Here is a 17,077-nt window from a genome sequence, read left to right as displayed (position 1 = left end):
CCCTGGAGCCCCTGCCACGGCGGGGCTGAGTGTCCTGAGTGTCCCCTCTGCATAACCCGGGCTCTGCTCCCCAGAACCTCCACCCGCAAAGCAAAGATCCCCGCGCCCCGCCCCCCCAGCCCAGACACAGCCCCCTCTCCCCAGGAAGGCCGGGCCACACGGTACGCACCAGGAGGAAGGCGGGGCTCACGAACTTCCAGCACAGTCTCCAGTACAGGCCTGGCTTGAACCCCATCATCTGCTGGATGTCGTTGCTGAACCTGTCCACACCTGTGCACACACAGGGCAGGCTGTTACACCGGTCCCTGAGGAGCGCTGGGCCGCCCCCTGCTGCCCTCCCCTGAGAGTCAGGCTGCCCAGGGGGCAGCGGGGCAAGGCTCGGACACGCTGGCACTTAGGAGCCCTGGGCGCCGGCAGTGGCTGGCCAAGAACAGGGAAGAAGAGACACCCAGCAAGTGCCATTTGTGACAACACGGACGGACCTAGAGGTCACCATGTCCGCCACAGAGACACAAAGGCCATATGACTTCGCTTCCATGTGGAATCTAAAACACAAACCAAAGGAACAAAGTAAAAAAGAAACAAAGAAAAAAACACACACACTCTTGAATACACTGGTGGTTGCTGGAGGGGAGCCAGGCGGGAAAGGGATACAACACACAGACAGAAGGGATTAAGAGGTACAAACTTCCAGTTAGAAAATAAGTAAGTCATGAGCGCAGGGAAGATAATGAACAGTACTGTAGTGACATTGTTTGGTGACAGATGGTGACTGTACTTCTCCTGGGGAGCACTGAGTAATGGACAGGGGTGTCCAATCACGATGCCTTGCACCTGAAACTAATGTAACACTGTGTGTCGACTGTATTGCAGTTAAAAAGTTAAGAAAAACAGTATCACCTTTTATGTGCCATTCTGATTTGTTTTTCAGGAGGAACACAGTGCTCCGGGAGCAGAGGGGACTTGCTCCAGGTAACACAGCCAGGGCGGCCTGGCTCCCAAGCCTGCCACTTTGCCCTGTTCCCTGTCTTTTAGAACAGTGATGACGGGGGCGCCTGGGTGGCTCAGTGGGTTAAGCTTCCGACTTCGGCTCAGGTCGTGATCTCACGGTTCGTGAGTTCGAGCCCCGCGTCGGGCTCCATGCTGACAGCTGGGAGCCTGGAACCTGCTTCGGATTCTGTGTCTTCCTCTCTTTCTTACCCTCCCCCATCCTCTCTCTCTCTCTCTCTCTCTCTCTCTCTCGCTCTCTCTCTCTGTCTCTCTCAAAAGTAAACATTAAAAAAAAAAACAAACGAACAGTGATGTCCAGACTCACGTGGATTAACTCTTTGATGCGACACGTGGGGAAAAAAGAAAACAGAACACATTTGACAGTTTGTAATGCTCTCTCCCCATTCAGCTCCAGAATAAGGTCATCAGAGAAACAGTAAGACACTCGGTTATATCTGAATTTCAGAAAGATAACGAAAGAGATTTTGGTTTAATTCCATCCCATGCAATATTTGGGACATACTTAACAGTAAATTAATTACCAATTACTCATTGTTTATCTGAAATTCAAGTTTAACTGGGCGTCTTGTATTCTGTTTGCTAAATGCGGCGATCTCACTCTAGAACGAATTGCACGGCTTGGGGATCAGCAGCTCCCTGAGTCCCTTGCTAAAAGCTGGCACTGGGTGCCCCTGGGGGGCTTTGCAGCCTCCCGTTAAAAGGAATTCATGCAAAGATGAGCTGGGGGCTGGAAGACCTATTCCCTGACAAGCTACTTGCTCGACTCTGGAATCAGGCTGTGGCCGCGCTGGAAAAGGAGAGCCCCTTTGCCTCTGCGGGTGGGGGTGAGGCTTTTCCAGGGCCCTGCTCGTACCATAAAACCAGGAGACTCCGATGGCTTCCATGAGCACGGCAAACAGAATGGAGGTCCCCGCTGCAAAGGTGTCCAGCAGGGTCAGCACGTATATCCCACCCTGGGCACGGAAAGACAAAGCCTGAGGCCATCTCGGCCAGAAATGGCCACTGACCACATCCACCCCAATTCACCTGCCCCCTGTCCCGCTGGCTCAGAACCCTGTTTGAGAAGGCAGGTGACAGGGTTGTGGTTCCACTGTCTCCATGTTGCATATTTGCTTTCTACTGAAGGTCTTCTGTAGTCCCTGGGCCTGAGGGTGGGTATTTCAGCCAGCAAATGGGACAGGGCTTTCACAGGGACTTTGGCTGCCCCTCAAACAAATAAGCAGTTGAAAGAGTAGCCTGGAATTCTTCAGGCTCAGAGGTGGGAGACTGAGGACACTGGGGGGTTAGCCCCAGGGGATCGGGCTGCAGGGCTGAGGTCCCGCCTCCCTTCCCCGCTGAGCTCACCCTGGCCCTCCCCACCCCAGCTCCAAGGCTGGGGATGCCCGACTGGATTGAAATGCAGCCTCCAGAGCTCCAGGTGGCCCAGGGCCCAGCCCCTCCTCACCTTGGTTATGCAGAACAGGGCCAGAAGGAAGGTTCCAAAGGTGACACCAAATGTGAAGAGTTTCCGGTGTCTCTTCAGGACCTGGAAGTCGTCCGCCAAGCCTGTGATGACGGCCTCCATGCCTCCCATCTGCACGGAGCCAGGCAGGGTGAGGAGCACGGATGAGAGACTGCCCGCACCTGGGTCCCAGGCCCCAGCTCCCTGGGACCTCCCGAAGCCCAGGGGACACGGGCACCCTGGTGGCGGCCTTGCCTTCCTCCTCATCCTCACCCCACTCTGCCCTGTCCTCAACCAAACTCAGAACTCCCAAACTATGTGGGGGAGGCTGGAAAGTTAACTCCTGTGTCCCTCTGATCACAGGTACCTGTCTCCGGTCCCACGCAGTTGGCCTGAGCCGGTACTGATTAGCCCAGGAAGAGGGCAGAGGGTAAAATGCCAAACTGCTCATGCATGGAATCTACCTGCATATAAGCAGAGGGCTTTCTGGAAACAACCACCAAAAGAGCGTTTCCGGTGGCTGGAACTTGAGGCAGCGTTTTCTGACAAGGATTTTTCATGCCAGACTCTCAGAGTCGGAAAGGGTCTCATATGAGTAATAATCATGTGCTCACTCCAGTGATCCCCCAAGCCTGGGATGGCAGATAAGAGGTGCACACGCTGTCACTCTCTACCTATACGTGTCCCCTGTCCCCTCGGCAGACGGTGTTAATCAAAATCAGTATTCCTTCCTACGAGCCTGGAAGCAGCCTCAGAATCCTTCTCAACGCACTTCCCTACGCAGAGACTTCTTGCAAATTTCCAGGCATGACGTACCGAAGGTGGACACAGACATAAAGAGGTCCGTAAATCTAATCTCGCATATGGGTTAACAAAAAAGGTACTAAGAAACTAATGAGACTCAAAGTGTTGTGTCGGCCATTGGTGATGAAATATAATGGGAAGGGTGCTTGGTTAGAGAAGAAAAGTTCCATCCGGGCCCCCTCCGAATTCAGCTCCCCTAGGTGTGAGAGGAGGGCGCCCGGCTGGCTCCGAGGAGGTCTTTTCCGATGTGATTTCTGTGATGCCATCACGTTTCTACTGGTTCTTAACCTTGGCCTAAGTCTTGCCCTTTTTTTGAGTGAGGGCTTGTCTGCATTTAATTAGGGCTTTCTGGAAACAACCGGTAACCAAGCGGGGACGTCAGGCTGAGTACTTGGGGGATGGGGAGGGTCAGGCCCAGCGTGTGTGTGGTGGGGCACCCCAAGCAGGGTCACTCACCGAGCTGTCAATTCCCAGAGCCAGAAGCATGATGAAGAACACGACAGCCCAGAATGTGGATCCCGACAGGGTGGAAATGGCTTCTGGGTACAGGATGAAAACCAGGCCGGCTCCTGTGAGAAACACCGAGGACCTCGTCAGCGGCTGGGCCCGCTGGTCGGAGCTGCCGATGGGACAGGGTAGCTGAGGCCGTCAACCCAGCCAGCCCCGCGGAACTTGGCCAGTCACCTGAGGCAGAGCAACCAAGGGTCCGCGGGTGACAGGAGAAGCTGGATCCAGCTCGTAGGTTGTCACGGTCCCGGGGAGGTTGACCTCAAACAGCCAGGCCAGAGAGCAGCGCCTCGCCCGGGCAGCTCCAGGCTCCAGGCCGCGAGGCCCATGCCCGCACACCCTCAGGGAGCCTCCTACTCTGAAAAGTTTGTGGTCCTCGGGGTCCATTAGAGTTCCCTCCCGGGCCTCGACCTCTTTGTGGCCATAAGACTCTGAGAAACAGTAGGGAAGGCCAGTCTCCAGAGTCGGACAGCTCAGGGATTGAACACTAGCACCACTGCTCACTAGCTGGGTGACCTTGGGCAGCTCACACAGCCTGAGTCTCAGTTTTCTCACCTGTAAAGTGGGCCGATTAACACTTTACCACCCACGGCGGTGTGAGAACTAATGAAGGGATGTCAAGCGCTCAGCTCCAAAATCGATCCTGCCTAGCCCGACTCAGGGAAGGTTCCGTTACATAAGCAGGGGCCAGGACTGCCGGGAACTCCCCACTGACAGTCTCAGCGGCAGCTGGAAGATTTGGAAGCCTCCACGCCCAGCCCTCTCGTTCCCACAGCCCCCGCCCTTCGTGGGCTGCGTCCGCCCACCCACCTTCGGTGGCAACATCCTCAATGTTGACCTTGTGTTCATGGGCCATGTAACCAAGGATGGAGAAGATAGCAAACCCAGAGATGAAGCTGGTGACACAGTTGATGGTGCTGGTGAGCAGGGCATCCCTGGGGGAGAGAAGCGCCGTTCGTTCACGTCACCCGATGCCCCACCTGCTCCCTGAGCCCCGCACTGGCTACGCAATGGCTGCTTCAAATGCCACCCCCCCCCCCCGCCAGTTTCCCTGCCGCCACAGGGACCCCGGCGCCCCAGCGGGTCAGGACGTGCAGGTGCAGGAGACGGACTGACAGCTTTTGGGTGAAACACGTTGGGACCAGGGGCTGGTAGCAAGCTCTTGTTGGGGAATCACATGCCCCGCCTTCCACTTCCACCAACTGTCTGTAGCTCCCCCGTGCTTCTCGACTTCAAGGCCTTCAAGAGCTTCATTAAGATGCCCCAACCTTGGGGCACCCTAGGTGGCTCAGTCGGTCAAGCGTCCGACTCTTGACTTCGGCTCAAGTCATGATCTCGTGGTTTGTGGGTTCGAGCCCCGTGTCGGGCTCTGCACTGACGGTATGGAGCCGGCTTAGGATTCTCTCTGTCCCCGCCCCCGCCCCTCCCCCTGCCTGTGCTCTCTCTCTCTCTCTCTCTACCAAAATAAATAAATAAGCTTCAAAAAAAAGTGACCCAACCTTCCTGCCTGCCTTCCTTTCCATGATGCAGTCTTAGGACAAAACACACCAGTCGACTTGCTGGCCCACGGACACAGCGCCTCCCTGGCTTCGCTCAGGCGTCTCCCCACCACCCGTGCCCTCCACTCTGTGTCCCTCTGCACAATCCCCAGCCATCTTGCAAGGCTCACCTCACACTCCCCTCCATGCTCTTGCCGACCACCCCACTTCCCTGGCCTGCCTACAGCCTGCCCGCTGGCATGCACCCATCCCACTATGTCATGCACCAGAGGATGGTGTGCTTCTGTCTTTTAGAAAAATGTTTACTTATTTATTTTTGAGAGAGAAAGAGCTCGAGCAGGGGAGGAGCAGAGAGAGAGGGGGAGAGAGGGAACCCCAAGCAGCCTGCACTGTCAGTGCAGAGCCCGACACGGGACTCAAACTCACGCACCGTGAGATTACGACCTGAGCCGAGATTGAGTCAGACACTTAACTGACTGAGCCACACAGGCGTCTCTTTTATTTTTTTAATGTTTATTCATTTGAGGGGAGAATGAGTGTGCAGGGGAGGGGCAGAGAGAGAGGGAGAGAGAGAATCCCAAGCAGGCTCCACACTGTCGGTGATGTTTAACCGACTGAGCCACCCAGGTGCCCCAGTGTGATTCTGTCTTAAGCCTTCGCCGGATGGGGGACCCAGCCCAATTTGTGCCCAAGTCCGAGACTGTCACGGCACTGGGCCCAGGGGAGGCAGTGTTAACTGTTGACCTAGAACCGAGCTAGAACGTGGAATGTGGTCTTTTGACTCTGGGGTCACATACAGACTTCTCTGTCCACCCTGCAGTCTTACCTCTGACCCTGCCAGACCCGCACCTCCCATGTGACCAGTCCTTGCCTGTCTGGGCGTCCGGACGGTGTTGTCTGCTCTTGAAAGGCACACGGTGCTCCTCTGCCCCAACTACCCGTCCCCATGACCTCCCAGGTCTTGTGGCCTCACTTTTCCCAACACCCACCTTGCCTGTTGAAGAGGTGTCCCGAATTAAAATGCATTCGCTAGGACCCCCTTAGGCCATGTCAGAGGTCACCCACTCTGCAGTTCATGGAAAGTCTACCCTGCCTCATTTGACAGAGGAAGAAGAGTGGACTCGCCCCAGACCGGAACCCTCTTTCCCACCCCTGCAGGAGTCGGTCCCCAGATCTAGAGTTTTCCAGAGCCCCAACAAGGATCTTACCTGTAGCAGTTGTTGTCAAATTTGTTGTAACTGGCAAATGCAATCAGGACTCCAAATCCAGCCCCCAAGGAAAAAAATATCTGAGTCGCCGCATCGATCCATACCTGAAACAGCAGACAAAAGCCATCACCCTCTGCTGCCTACAGAACAGCACCACCTCACTGCTCCGGGATGGCTGGCGGGCCCCAGGGATTCTCTTGAGACCTGAGGAAACGAGGTCGGAACCAGCGACGGGCAGCCACGTCACTCCCCCGAAACTTGCACAAAGCGACTTTGGAGAGAGGCCTGCGGTCCCTCTAGCAGCTCTGGCCTTCGGTGGCCACGAATGAGCTCACCCTGGAGGAACTCCCTGGTTCAGTTTGATGTCCTGACTTCCAAAGAAAGTTTATAAACTCACGGTTCTAGGCTAGAATGTGGATGGAGTGAGGGCAAAGGGTATGAACATCTCAGGAGTTACAGAGACGGCATCTTCAGAAAAGAGACAGGGACTCCTACTGTCTCAAAACCAGCCCGCAGACCGCGGTGACTTCCTCGGGGGGCCAGGGGTGTTACTTATCCCATCTTTTGGGTGATGAAAGCACATGGCTGGAACCCCGGAGATCTGAGCCCCCCCCTCCAACTTCTAGCCCTGGTCATTTTCACCTCTTGATATGCCAGTTTCCTCACCCGCACGGGGTCGGGGGGGAATTACACCCAGCTCACTCGGGCAGAGATCTGCACGCGGGTTGGACCTCCCTCACGTCTCCTAGGCTTCCCCTACTCTGCAAGCCGAAGGTGTAACAAGAGAGGCAATCTGACGGAGGAGATCGGGTCTGCTCCCTGAGACAGCATATGGGCTCAGCGTCTACGCGTCACAAAGACAAGATATTTAAACGGGTGCAGAACAAACCGAACTCCGGCTTGCTTCACAATTTACAAGACTGGTTTGGGTCTTAAGCTCTGTTATCTTTCTGACAGTGACTAAGGAAATGGGTTTCCCTCTGGGTTATTGGACTGTAACACTGTGGTGTGTTGGAGCGTTATCACTATGGGAGGTGAGTAGTAAGCTGCGTCCCTCCTAAGCCTATGTGGCTCCCACCCGCCAGGATCGCTGTGGGTTCAGACAGAGTGTGAAGAAGCCTTTGGGAAGAGTGAGGGGCAATGCTGAGCTGCTGTCCCCGAGGCCGGCCTCAGGGAGGAGGGGGAAATGATCCCAGCCGCGGCTGGAAGCTGCTCAAGGCACCGGATACCTCCAACACTCTGGTCCCAGCCTCGTTCCACTGCTGCGGACTCCACTCCGCGTTCGTGTCTCTGGGTAGGACAGTGAGCTGGAGGAGGCTGTGGCAGGGTGGGGGGAGAGTCAGCGGGGTCCAGAGCGCCCTGTGGCTGCAGCTGCTGCTTCTGCTGACATCATGGGATGGCAGCAGAGGCAGGGCTGGGGGCTGGAGGCGGGAATTAAGGCTGGGGTGGCTGGGGTGGGCTAGGAGGCCAGAGCAGGTGGCAGGACCCGGGACAGAGCATTGCGTTCCTTTGGAAAGTTCTGCACAGAACACCACATGGTGTTCCACAGAATCCCATGGCTCCACATGGAGCCACAGAATCCCGAGCCATCACAGCTGGGAGACCAGCAGGGGCGAATCAAATGGGCGTCGGTCAGACGGAGAAGCAGCAGCAGGGAGAGGGAAGGGTCCACCCTCCACCCCAGGCTATGCCACAAGTTTATGGCAGACCTAGGACCAGGTTGCCTACGGCTGCCCACGCCGAGACCCCTCCCCAACCCTGACCCACGGGTGCGTGGTCCCTCGTCACTGACCGTGGCCTCTCTCAGGCGGTAGAAGTCGATGTGCAGGTAGGCGTTGATGCCGTTGGAGGCACCAGGCAGCGTGATGCCATGGACCAGGAGCACAAACAGCACGAGGTAGGGCAGCGTGGCCGTGATCCACACCACCTGGAGGCGGACAAGCTTGCTGTGAGAGCCGGGCTCCACCGCCACGCTGGGGGTGGGGTGGGGGTCAGGCTCTCGCCCAGGGGGCCGGCCATGCCCTCCCCACTCTTTCCTTCACGCGTGCCACAAGCCCCCTCTCGGGATGAGGCCACTCCCGCGGCTCAGGACCAAGTGGGAGAGTCCGCACACCGGGGTAGCACGGCCGTGGAGCGGGGGCAGCCGGGATGAAGACTAGGTTCTCACCCGGTGCCTCCTCTTTGATGGGCGGCCTCTACTGACCCCTTCAAGTTGCCCCAGGCAGATCTAAGCACACCCACGTCTAATGCTCTCCACCCTTGCTCCCTCCTCCCTCCTTCCCTCCTCCCTCCCGCCTCTCTCCGGCTCCTCTTTCTTCATTCAAACATCTCCTCCCAACTCACTGCCCGAGAGGGGAGATGTGGGTGAGCAGAAAGAAGGCTCTCTGGGAGAAGGGAGATGTGGGTGAGCAGAAAGAAGGCTCTCTGGCCGTTCTTTATCTCGGGACAGATTTAGGACGACGACAAACCTCACTGTCCCTTCTTACCCCTGACTACGCATCAGAATACTCTGGGGGAAGTTATAGTTAAAAATGTCAAAGTTCAGATCCTATCCTTGGGGTTTCTGATTTAATTGGCTTGGAGTGTGGCCTGTACTTTAGTATGTTTTATGAGTTCTCCCTCTCCCCCCGCGTGATGTCAATGTGCAGTCAAGGTTTAAAAATCACTGCCATAGGCAGGTGCAGCCATGGAGAGCCTTAGAGAAAGAAGACTGTGAAATGTGCTCAGGGCTGGGTTAGGCAGGACCCAAGAAGACCCAGCTGAAACAAAAGAGGACACATGACACCAGAGAGTCCCTCCTCCCCAAGCCCTGGCACTATGCAGTCCCCAGAATCTTCACACACTCCTGGGGAGAATATGGAAGCCCTGAAACATGACCACAGGTTAAGTTCTTTGCTGGCCTAGAAAGATAATTGGCTCAACCCAAAAACTGAGATATGAAAAACAAAATTCTGTTTTCCATACCGACATTGAAGGACTGGGATTTATCCTCTCTGTCTGTCTTTCCTGTTAGGCCAGGAGCTCCTTGGAAGCAAAATCCCTATATTTTTCAAGTTTGTACCCCCAGCACATGGCATACATGAATGCTTAAAAAAACATTTGTTGGATAGATGGATGGATGACTGGACAGTGGTACAGATGAATGATTGGATGGGTGGATGGATGGATGGATGATTGGGCAGTTGTATAGATGAATGATTGGATGGGTGGATGGTTGGATATATAGTTGGGTAGACAGTTGAGTGGTAGATGTGTGGTTAGGTAAGTGAATTATTCAGCATATGGGTGAGTAGATGGATGAGTGAGTCAGTGATAATTCTGAGGGTCAGCGGATGACCGAGTTAGTCAAAGAACAAATGAAAGAAGGAGCAAGTGAATGAACGAGCAACTGAGCAGGGAATAACTAAACGCATCAGTGGTTGGTCATGTCTTCTGAGGGAACCAGAAGAGGAATCAGCATCTTGTTTCATGTTATCCAGCCGTTCCTCCATTGTTCCCTGATTCTATGGGGGGGGTGGTGGTCTTTGTGGATATAGGATTTAGGTCTCCGTTCTCTTTCAAAAGAGGACAAATTGCAAGAAACAAATAAGGAGGGAGACATGCCTTGGAAAGTGAAACCATTGCATCTGGGTGGCTCCGCATTAATCCTGGATTTATTCCCCTAAACTGGAACAAATGGGTCTAACTCCTTGGTGACAGGCACAGGAGGAGCCCTCACACATCCTTGCGTTGGTCCTAACTGCTGTGTTCCCCTACACTTCACGTCCACAGCTGCAGGCCAGGTGAGACCATACTCCACGCATCAAAAAATGTCCTTGGGTCTGACTCCAAGGCACCTCCCAGGGGATGTGCAGGCAGCACTCATTCGTCATGTCTGAGGCTCCAACATGGATTTAATTTGGAACCTATCAGGACACAAGGACCATGGGGACATGACTGAGCTGTAACCCTGACTGCAGTCAAGCATCAAGAAAGGGGAACTTCTCTTGTCCATGCATATGTATTCAAAGCGAAACCATCTGAGTCTTATTGAAAGTTCTCAGAATGGAAGGTGGTAGTGAGTTCAGCTGCCTAAAATCTTGTGTGAAAAGATCCTTGGCCGACTGCGAGCTCATACTAACATGTGCCCAGTCTGTACCCTGAGCTCTGTCATCTCTGCTCTCCAAATTTTAACTGGCAGTGCATCTCTGGCCACAAGAAGCCAGACTTGGTCCATCTGGGACCAGGAGATGAAAAGACAGACAAGCAGCCCATTGTTTGGGCCAAGTGTCCTCAGTCCCCAAGGGAGGCCACTGCTTTCCACTGCCTCAAATCCAGCTTCTCACCCACCTTGTGGTTCTACGCATAGGGGCTAGAATTTGTCTGGCTCCAGGCTGCCAAACTCAAACCAATGGTTGATAATCACAACGAAGATCTTCGCTCTATAAAAGGAAGAACTTTCTAATGACTGGATCTCTCTAAAGAGAGAATGAGCTTCCCAGGGAGACGGCACGGTCCCTGTTATTGAAGGTGTGAAAATCTTGCCAGAGATCCAGGCATGGGGCAAAGGATTGCCTACATCAAGGGGAGGCCCATGAACCACAGACATCAGCATTGCCTGGGAACTTGTCATAAATGCAAACTCCCATCCCACCCTCACGGAGTCAGACTCTCAAGGAGACACCCAGAAATCTGGGTTTTGACAAGCCCTCCCTGTGATTCTTATGGGCACTAAAGGTTGAGAAGCACTGCTCGGGGTCACCACTGAAGTCTACTCTAACACAGAGATGAGAAATGTCCGTGCTTTGTCACCACAACACTGCACTGATTTAGCCTCTACTGATTCCGAATGTGTGACCCTCCGAACTGGGCTTTCGGGACAGTTGCACTAATAATGAAGACCTACAAGGTTCGTGCGGTGAGGAGTATGTACTGATGTTACATGAGAAAACACCAGGGTATAAAAATTGTAGCACATTCATTGCTCCTATGCAAATGATATTCTCCATTATACTGGGTCCAGTCGAGTCACTAAAGCAAGCGAGGAACAGCTTGTATTGAACCATTAGCGGGAAGACTTGGGTAGAATAATGACCAGAGGGGCAGGTGCCTGGGTAGCTCAGTTGGCTAAGCGTCCAGCTCTTGGTTTTGGCTCAGGTCGTGATCCCACGGTTTGGGGGTTTGAGCCCCGCATTGGTATCCTCACTGGCAGCACGGAGCCTGCTTGGGATTCTCTCTCTCCCTCTCTCTGCCCCTCTCTAGCTCTTGCTTTCTCTCTCTCTCCCTCTCTCTCAAAATAAATAAGTAAACTTAAAAAAATCATGACTGAAACTTCCAAGTAACAAAATGACCTTTCTACTTAAAAATTCTAAAACTCAGGATGCCTGGGTGGCTCGGTTGGTTAAGCATCCAACTTCAGCTCAGGTTATGATCTCGTGATTCGTGAGTTCGAGCCCGGAGTCAGGCTCTGTGCTGACAGCTCAGAGCTTACCGCCTGCTTTGGATTCTGTGTCTCCCTCTCTCCCTACCCCTCTCCACTCCCCCCGTCCCTCTCTTTCTCTCAAAAAGAAATATTAAAAATTTAAAAATTCTTAAAAATAAAAATTCTAAAACTCGGGTGGCTTTTTATTAATCGCTCCAGTTTTCTCCCCAACCCCACCACACTTTGCCAGAATTTGAGAGGTGTTCTGTCTCTTCCCGTCCACCCAAACAGCCCATAGCCTGGCAGTCCAGTGGGCAGTGCATGGTGGCCACGCCCAGCCAGTTCTGTTGTGTTGATTTATCTCCAGGCCTAGGGGAGCCCAAGATGTCTGAACACTTAGTACAATATGTAAACAGAGCAGGTGGGAGCCCGAGCCCGCGCCTCCCTCCAATGCACACAGAGTCTACGGAGCCTTTAGTCCTCTGAGGTGGGGAAAGAGCACTGGAAGGGGTGCTGGGGAAGGAGACAAAGGCAGGATGAAGATCATTTATTGATCAATTTCCATCTGCCAGCGTGGTACCAAGGACCTCTCCTCCATCCTCCCAGTGGCCCTGGAGGTTGGCACAAGTATATCAGTAGAGAGCAGCATTAATTCCAGGGTCACCCAGCAGGAAACGATGGCGCCCGGACTCCAACCCAGGTGGTCTGGCCACAAAGCTATGTTGTCGGTCACTCACTCCAGTGGATACATGGGACCCAGGATCAAGTCTTAGCCACGCGAGAGACTGCGGTGAAATCCTGTCCCCCTCCAGGCCTCAGCTTCCCCGTGTGTCCAAGCAGGTTGGAGTAGATGGCCTGAAGGTGCCTTCTGGTCTGACATTTAGGGGGCTCGGTGAGTGGGATTATGGTTTAAGAGTCAGTTCAACTAAGGACTCATGAGATGGGGGGCGGGGGGGGGGGGCAGGCAGGACTCCAGGATTGCCAACAACAGTGCCCGTGCTTCCAGAGTGACTCCCTGGGGGCCAACTCCCCACTCAAACCTCTGCCCTCTACCCCGAGCTGGTCAATGGGCCAAGGTCAGTGTGTGTGTGATCTGGGGCAGGCCCTCTCCCTGATTCAGACCGTGCCCTGCCCCCCACCATCATAGCTGAGACACAGAGCCTTCACTTGCCAAGACAGGAAGTGTGAACATTTGCAACTCATTTTGGGCCATCTCTGTGGCTGTGGAAGCCTGCTAAGAACAGCTCCGTCCCGTTCCAGATGTAGTCGGGGCAGATACACGCAATGCTCTTGATTTTCTCATGAGCTAGTTTATAAAAGCAATTCAAGACGGGGCACAGGAACGTCCTGAGTGAAGCTTCCCATTCTGGAAAGCTCCCTCCCCACGGACTGCCAGGGGCCTTTTCCCTTTCAGCCACCAGAGGCCAGAACGCTGGGGGGATTTACGCAAAATGTGGGGTGGAGGGTTTCCCTAGGGCAATATCCCCCCCTCCCCGCCCCAACTCATTACACTCTGAAGGGGAGGGCTTACCTCCTTAAAGGAGGTGCGGAGGAACCGAGCGGGCTCAGCTGTGCTCTTTCTTACCATCCGGCTCCCTGCAGACAACTCACACTCTGCTCCCAGCAAGTGCTACCCTAGGTGGGGCCGGCTGTACCAACTTCGGCGATGGCTGTCGGGCACTTAACCTTGGGATGCAATGTTAGAGGCTGTGGTGGCCTCAGGCTCAGGCCAGAAGCAGTGGGAAAGATCATGCATCTTGCAATTCTGCCACCCGCAGAGGCCGGGAGAGCCCTTCTCCTGATACCCAGGAAAGGTGCAGAGAGGCTGGACAAGGCTGGCCCGGGCTTCCGCGCCTCTGTGGCTTTACTCAGGCAGTTCCTTCCACTGAAAACCCCTTCCCTCTGTCCCATCCCTACCTGCTCCTGTCCTTAGAGACCTGGGCCAAATGTCACTTTCTCGTGGTCTTTACGGCCCCTGTCAGGTTCCAAGAGCTCATTTTGATGCAGCATCTCTCACTTTTTTGACCACTCATGGTAAGAAAAAATCTTGAACACCGAGACGAAATCCACACCAATGTGTGGATCGCTAGGGCTGAAATCCAAATTCTGCAAGCCAGCCAGCTCTTCCTTTACTACGTGCAATGCACTCTGTTACGATCTAGGCCATTTTCTTGTTAAAAAACCGTGGTGACCTGCTAAATCGATATAAGGACAGCTGAAAAATCCAGTTTGTATTTCAACTAAAATGCATCTTGACTCCCGGATGTGAAGGTATCTCCACGGTACAGTAAAAAAGACAAAAAGCAAAAGCAAACAAACAAACAAAAAACCAGGACATAGAATAGCGTGCACAGTTTGCGACCGTCACTGTTTATTTAGAGGGGACACACATATGTCTCTGGATGAAGACTCAAGAAACTAGTGGGACTGGTTGACCTATGTCTGTCCGTAACACACATAAGACCATAAGCACCTGGAGAAGGAATCTGTCTGGTCTATTCTTGCATCACTAGCATCAAGCCTGGCACATAGTAGGTGTTCATAAATGCTTAGTAAGTTGTGCTGAATTCGAAAGAACACTTCATGAGACTCCCCAACTTATTTATCCACCCACCTTTCTTTCTTTCTGCCTACTTAACCTCCTTTGCTCACGAATCCTTCAATTAGTATTTATTGAAGACCTACTGTGTGCCGGGTGTTGGGATGGTAGTGGTCCTAGCCTGGTTTTGCCCTACCTCGGAATTGCTCCCAGCTCCGGTCCGCATTTTATTTGGGTTCCTCCTTGGGGCAGACACTGGGTCTCTAACATGCTGATAGAAAGCTCCACGTCAAGCCTTTCTTGACAGATTTCATTCCCACTGGCTGCTGGACCCCTGTCATTATCTCTGCTCTCAATGGCATTACCAAGGACTCTAGGAATACCAGGGATACCAAGGACTCTAGGATACCAAGGACTCAGGAATACCCTGATGCACGCCACTTTCCATATCACTCGCCTAACGAAGCTTCTCACCAATCCCCACCTGCCTGATTATGGTAGATTGCTGCCTCGTGACCCCCAGTGAACCCACACCGGTGTCAGTCCCCTCCGTTACTGATGCTGGGCTTTCCCACAGCACTTATCTTGGCTACCGGGCCAACGGCAAGCATGATGCAAGCAGAGGCTGGAAGAGCTACTTGCACATTGGGGCTTGTCTGCTTGGAACTTGCTCTTGGAACTCGGTGCCATGCTGTCAGGAGCCCAGACCGCTTGGAGAGGCTACGTGGAAACAGCCCAAGATGCTCTGGTTGACGGCTCCAGCTGGGCTCCCAGCCAGTACCAACTGCCGTCCATGAGCACGCGCCATCTTGGACGCTCCAGCTCAGCCGAACCCCCAGATATGCAGCCAGGCAATATCACGTGGGACAGCAGACCCACCGAACTGATCTCAGTCAACCGACGGGGTCATGAGACATAACAAAATGGTTACTGTACATCACGGCATCTTGGGGTGTGTTGTTACACAGCAATTGCCAATCAAAACGTGGGAAAGGGCGTTTTTCAACTACAGCCTCTTTGGTACAGTGAAGTTCCACGTGGACCCCACGGGGCCCAAACGGGGTTGTTGTTCTCATGATGCTCCCCAGGCTCAGAATCAACATGGATCATGAAGCAGATACACTCCACCCCGAGGAACTGAATACAGGGGACAGGAGGAAGGGTCACCCAGGACAAAACGCCAACTCCCGTGGCCCTCCTACGTCATTTTACCCTGTGCCCCTCTCCCCAGGAAACCTAGACCCCTGTGGGCACTCAGCACTGTGCCAGACTACACACACCGATTTTTACAGTGAAGGAAATGGTTATGTTCCAGGGAAGGATGCAAGTTTGCATCAAGTTTGGGGCCAGAATTCATGATTTATCAGTCACACGTCAATAGGTTGCTTTAGGCCTTTTCTGAGCCCCTTGTGGTGTCCCATTCCCTGGTCTCTGCTATCGGGGAGCTTTGGCTTGAATGTGGGAGCCCTGATGCACCCCCCCACCCTACTGCTGGGGAGCCTTGGGCTTGGGGAAGGGGAGGGACTTGTCTGGGGTCTCCCGGTTAGCCAGCGGCAGAGCTGGGGTGGGGGCAGACCCAGGCTCTGTCCTTCTACGTCCGCCTTTTCTTTTTCCCAACCAGCTAATTATAGCTAGAAAATAATTGTTGTTTTCCGGCCAACCTCCGAACTGAAAGAGAAAGGTATTACCTTTCCTGATGTCTTCACTCCTTTCCAGAGGCTAAAAAACAGGATGACGACGACGACCATCAGACACAGCAAGAGCTGCCACTGGGGCAGGCCGATGTCGTGGATCCCGCCGCTCTCATGAAGGTGCAGGACGCCACGCCTGCCCGGAGGAGGAGAGGGGACCAGGGAAGACGGTGTCGTCACACAGGGTGACCGAGGCCTTGACCACAGGCCGGCCCCCGAAAGCACACATTGACGGAAGCCGGCCTTGGGCCGCCCCACCCCTGGCCCCTGCCCTGCATCGTTTGGGCCTGCTCGACGCCATCCTGCCCTGGGCCAGGAAACCATCTGGGGGGTCTTCCCACTCCAGGCTGTCTTTCGTAAGCAACAACAAAAATTTTCAGTGTGACAAAAATCTCTTGAGTGCCACCTGCATGCCTGGCCCTGGAGAGAAGATGGAAATAACAGGAAAAGTCCGGAGGCTGTGCTACTCGCATCTGGAGGATAGTGGCCAGGGACATCCTACAACGCACGGGACAGCCTTCACGTCCTTTCACGGGCAGGACGGCCTCCGACAACAAAGAATTGTCCAGTCCAAAGTTTTCATGTTGCTGAGTTTACGAATCCCTTGGTCCAGAAACTGAGATGACAATAAACGTTTCTCATCTAAGAGCTAAAGGCGTGCATATCCCGCGCCCTAGCAAGTCCACTCCTGGGTATTCACTCAGTAGACATGTGTACGTATGTTCACCAAATCACATGTTCTAGAATGTTCCCAGCAGCATTAATCACAATAATCTCAAATTGGAGAATACTCATATATCCATCAATAGCAGCACGGATCAATCATGATATGTTCATAAAATGGAATATTACAAAACCACCGGCTCTCTGTGGATGGGCCCCTCACGTACAATCCTACGAGAAAGAAGTGGACGCCGAACCTGAGGAAGTCAGGACTTTCTGTCTGATTCCGCTCGCACAAACTATAACGGGCCAA

The 17,077-nt window shown here is 53.8% G+C and overlaps 1 protein-coding gene across 1 annotated transcript in view; it reads right to left on the bottom strand.

Annotated features, from left to right (window-relative positions):
- SLC6A2 (solute carrier family 6 member 2) overlaps window positions 1–17,077 on the bottom strand; it is a 46,886-nt gene that overhangs the window by 3,357 nt on the left and 26,452 nt on the right. The window contains exons 5-12 of the mRNA XM_042920024.1: window positions 16,099–16,237; window positions 8,263–8,397; window positions 6,471–6,574; window positions 4,574–4,698; window positions 3,713–3,825; window positions 2,456–2,584; window positions 1,865–1,964; window positions 170–270 (exon numbers count right to left, since the gene is read on the bottom strand). Coding sequence (XP_042775958.1) covers window positions 170–270; window positions 1,865–1,964; window positions 2,456–2,584; window positions 3,713–3,825; window positions 4,574–4,698; window positions 6,471–6,574; window positions 8,263–8,397; window positions 16,099–16,237 — 946 coding nt within the window. The remainder of the gene's footprint in view (window positions 1–169; window positions 271–1,864; window positions 1,965–2,455; window positions 2,585–3,712; window positions 3,826–4,573; window positions 4,699–6,470; window positions 6,575–8,262; window positions 8,398–16,098; window positions 16,238–17,077) is intronic.

Source organism: Panthera leo, chromosome E2 (assembly GCF_018350215.1).
Source record: "Panthera leo isolate Ple1 chromosome E2, P.leo_Ple1_pat1.1, whole genome shotgun sequence".
Taxonomy (NCBI): Eukaryota; Metazoa; Chordata; class Mammalia; order Carnivora; family Felidae; genus Panthera; species Panthera leo.
Note: the sequence above shows the minus strand (reverse complement) of the source record. Positions and strands in the feature narration are given on the sequence as shown.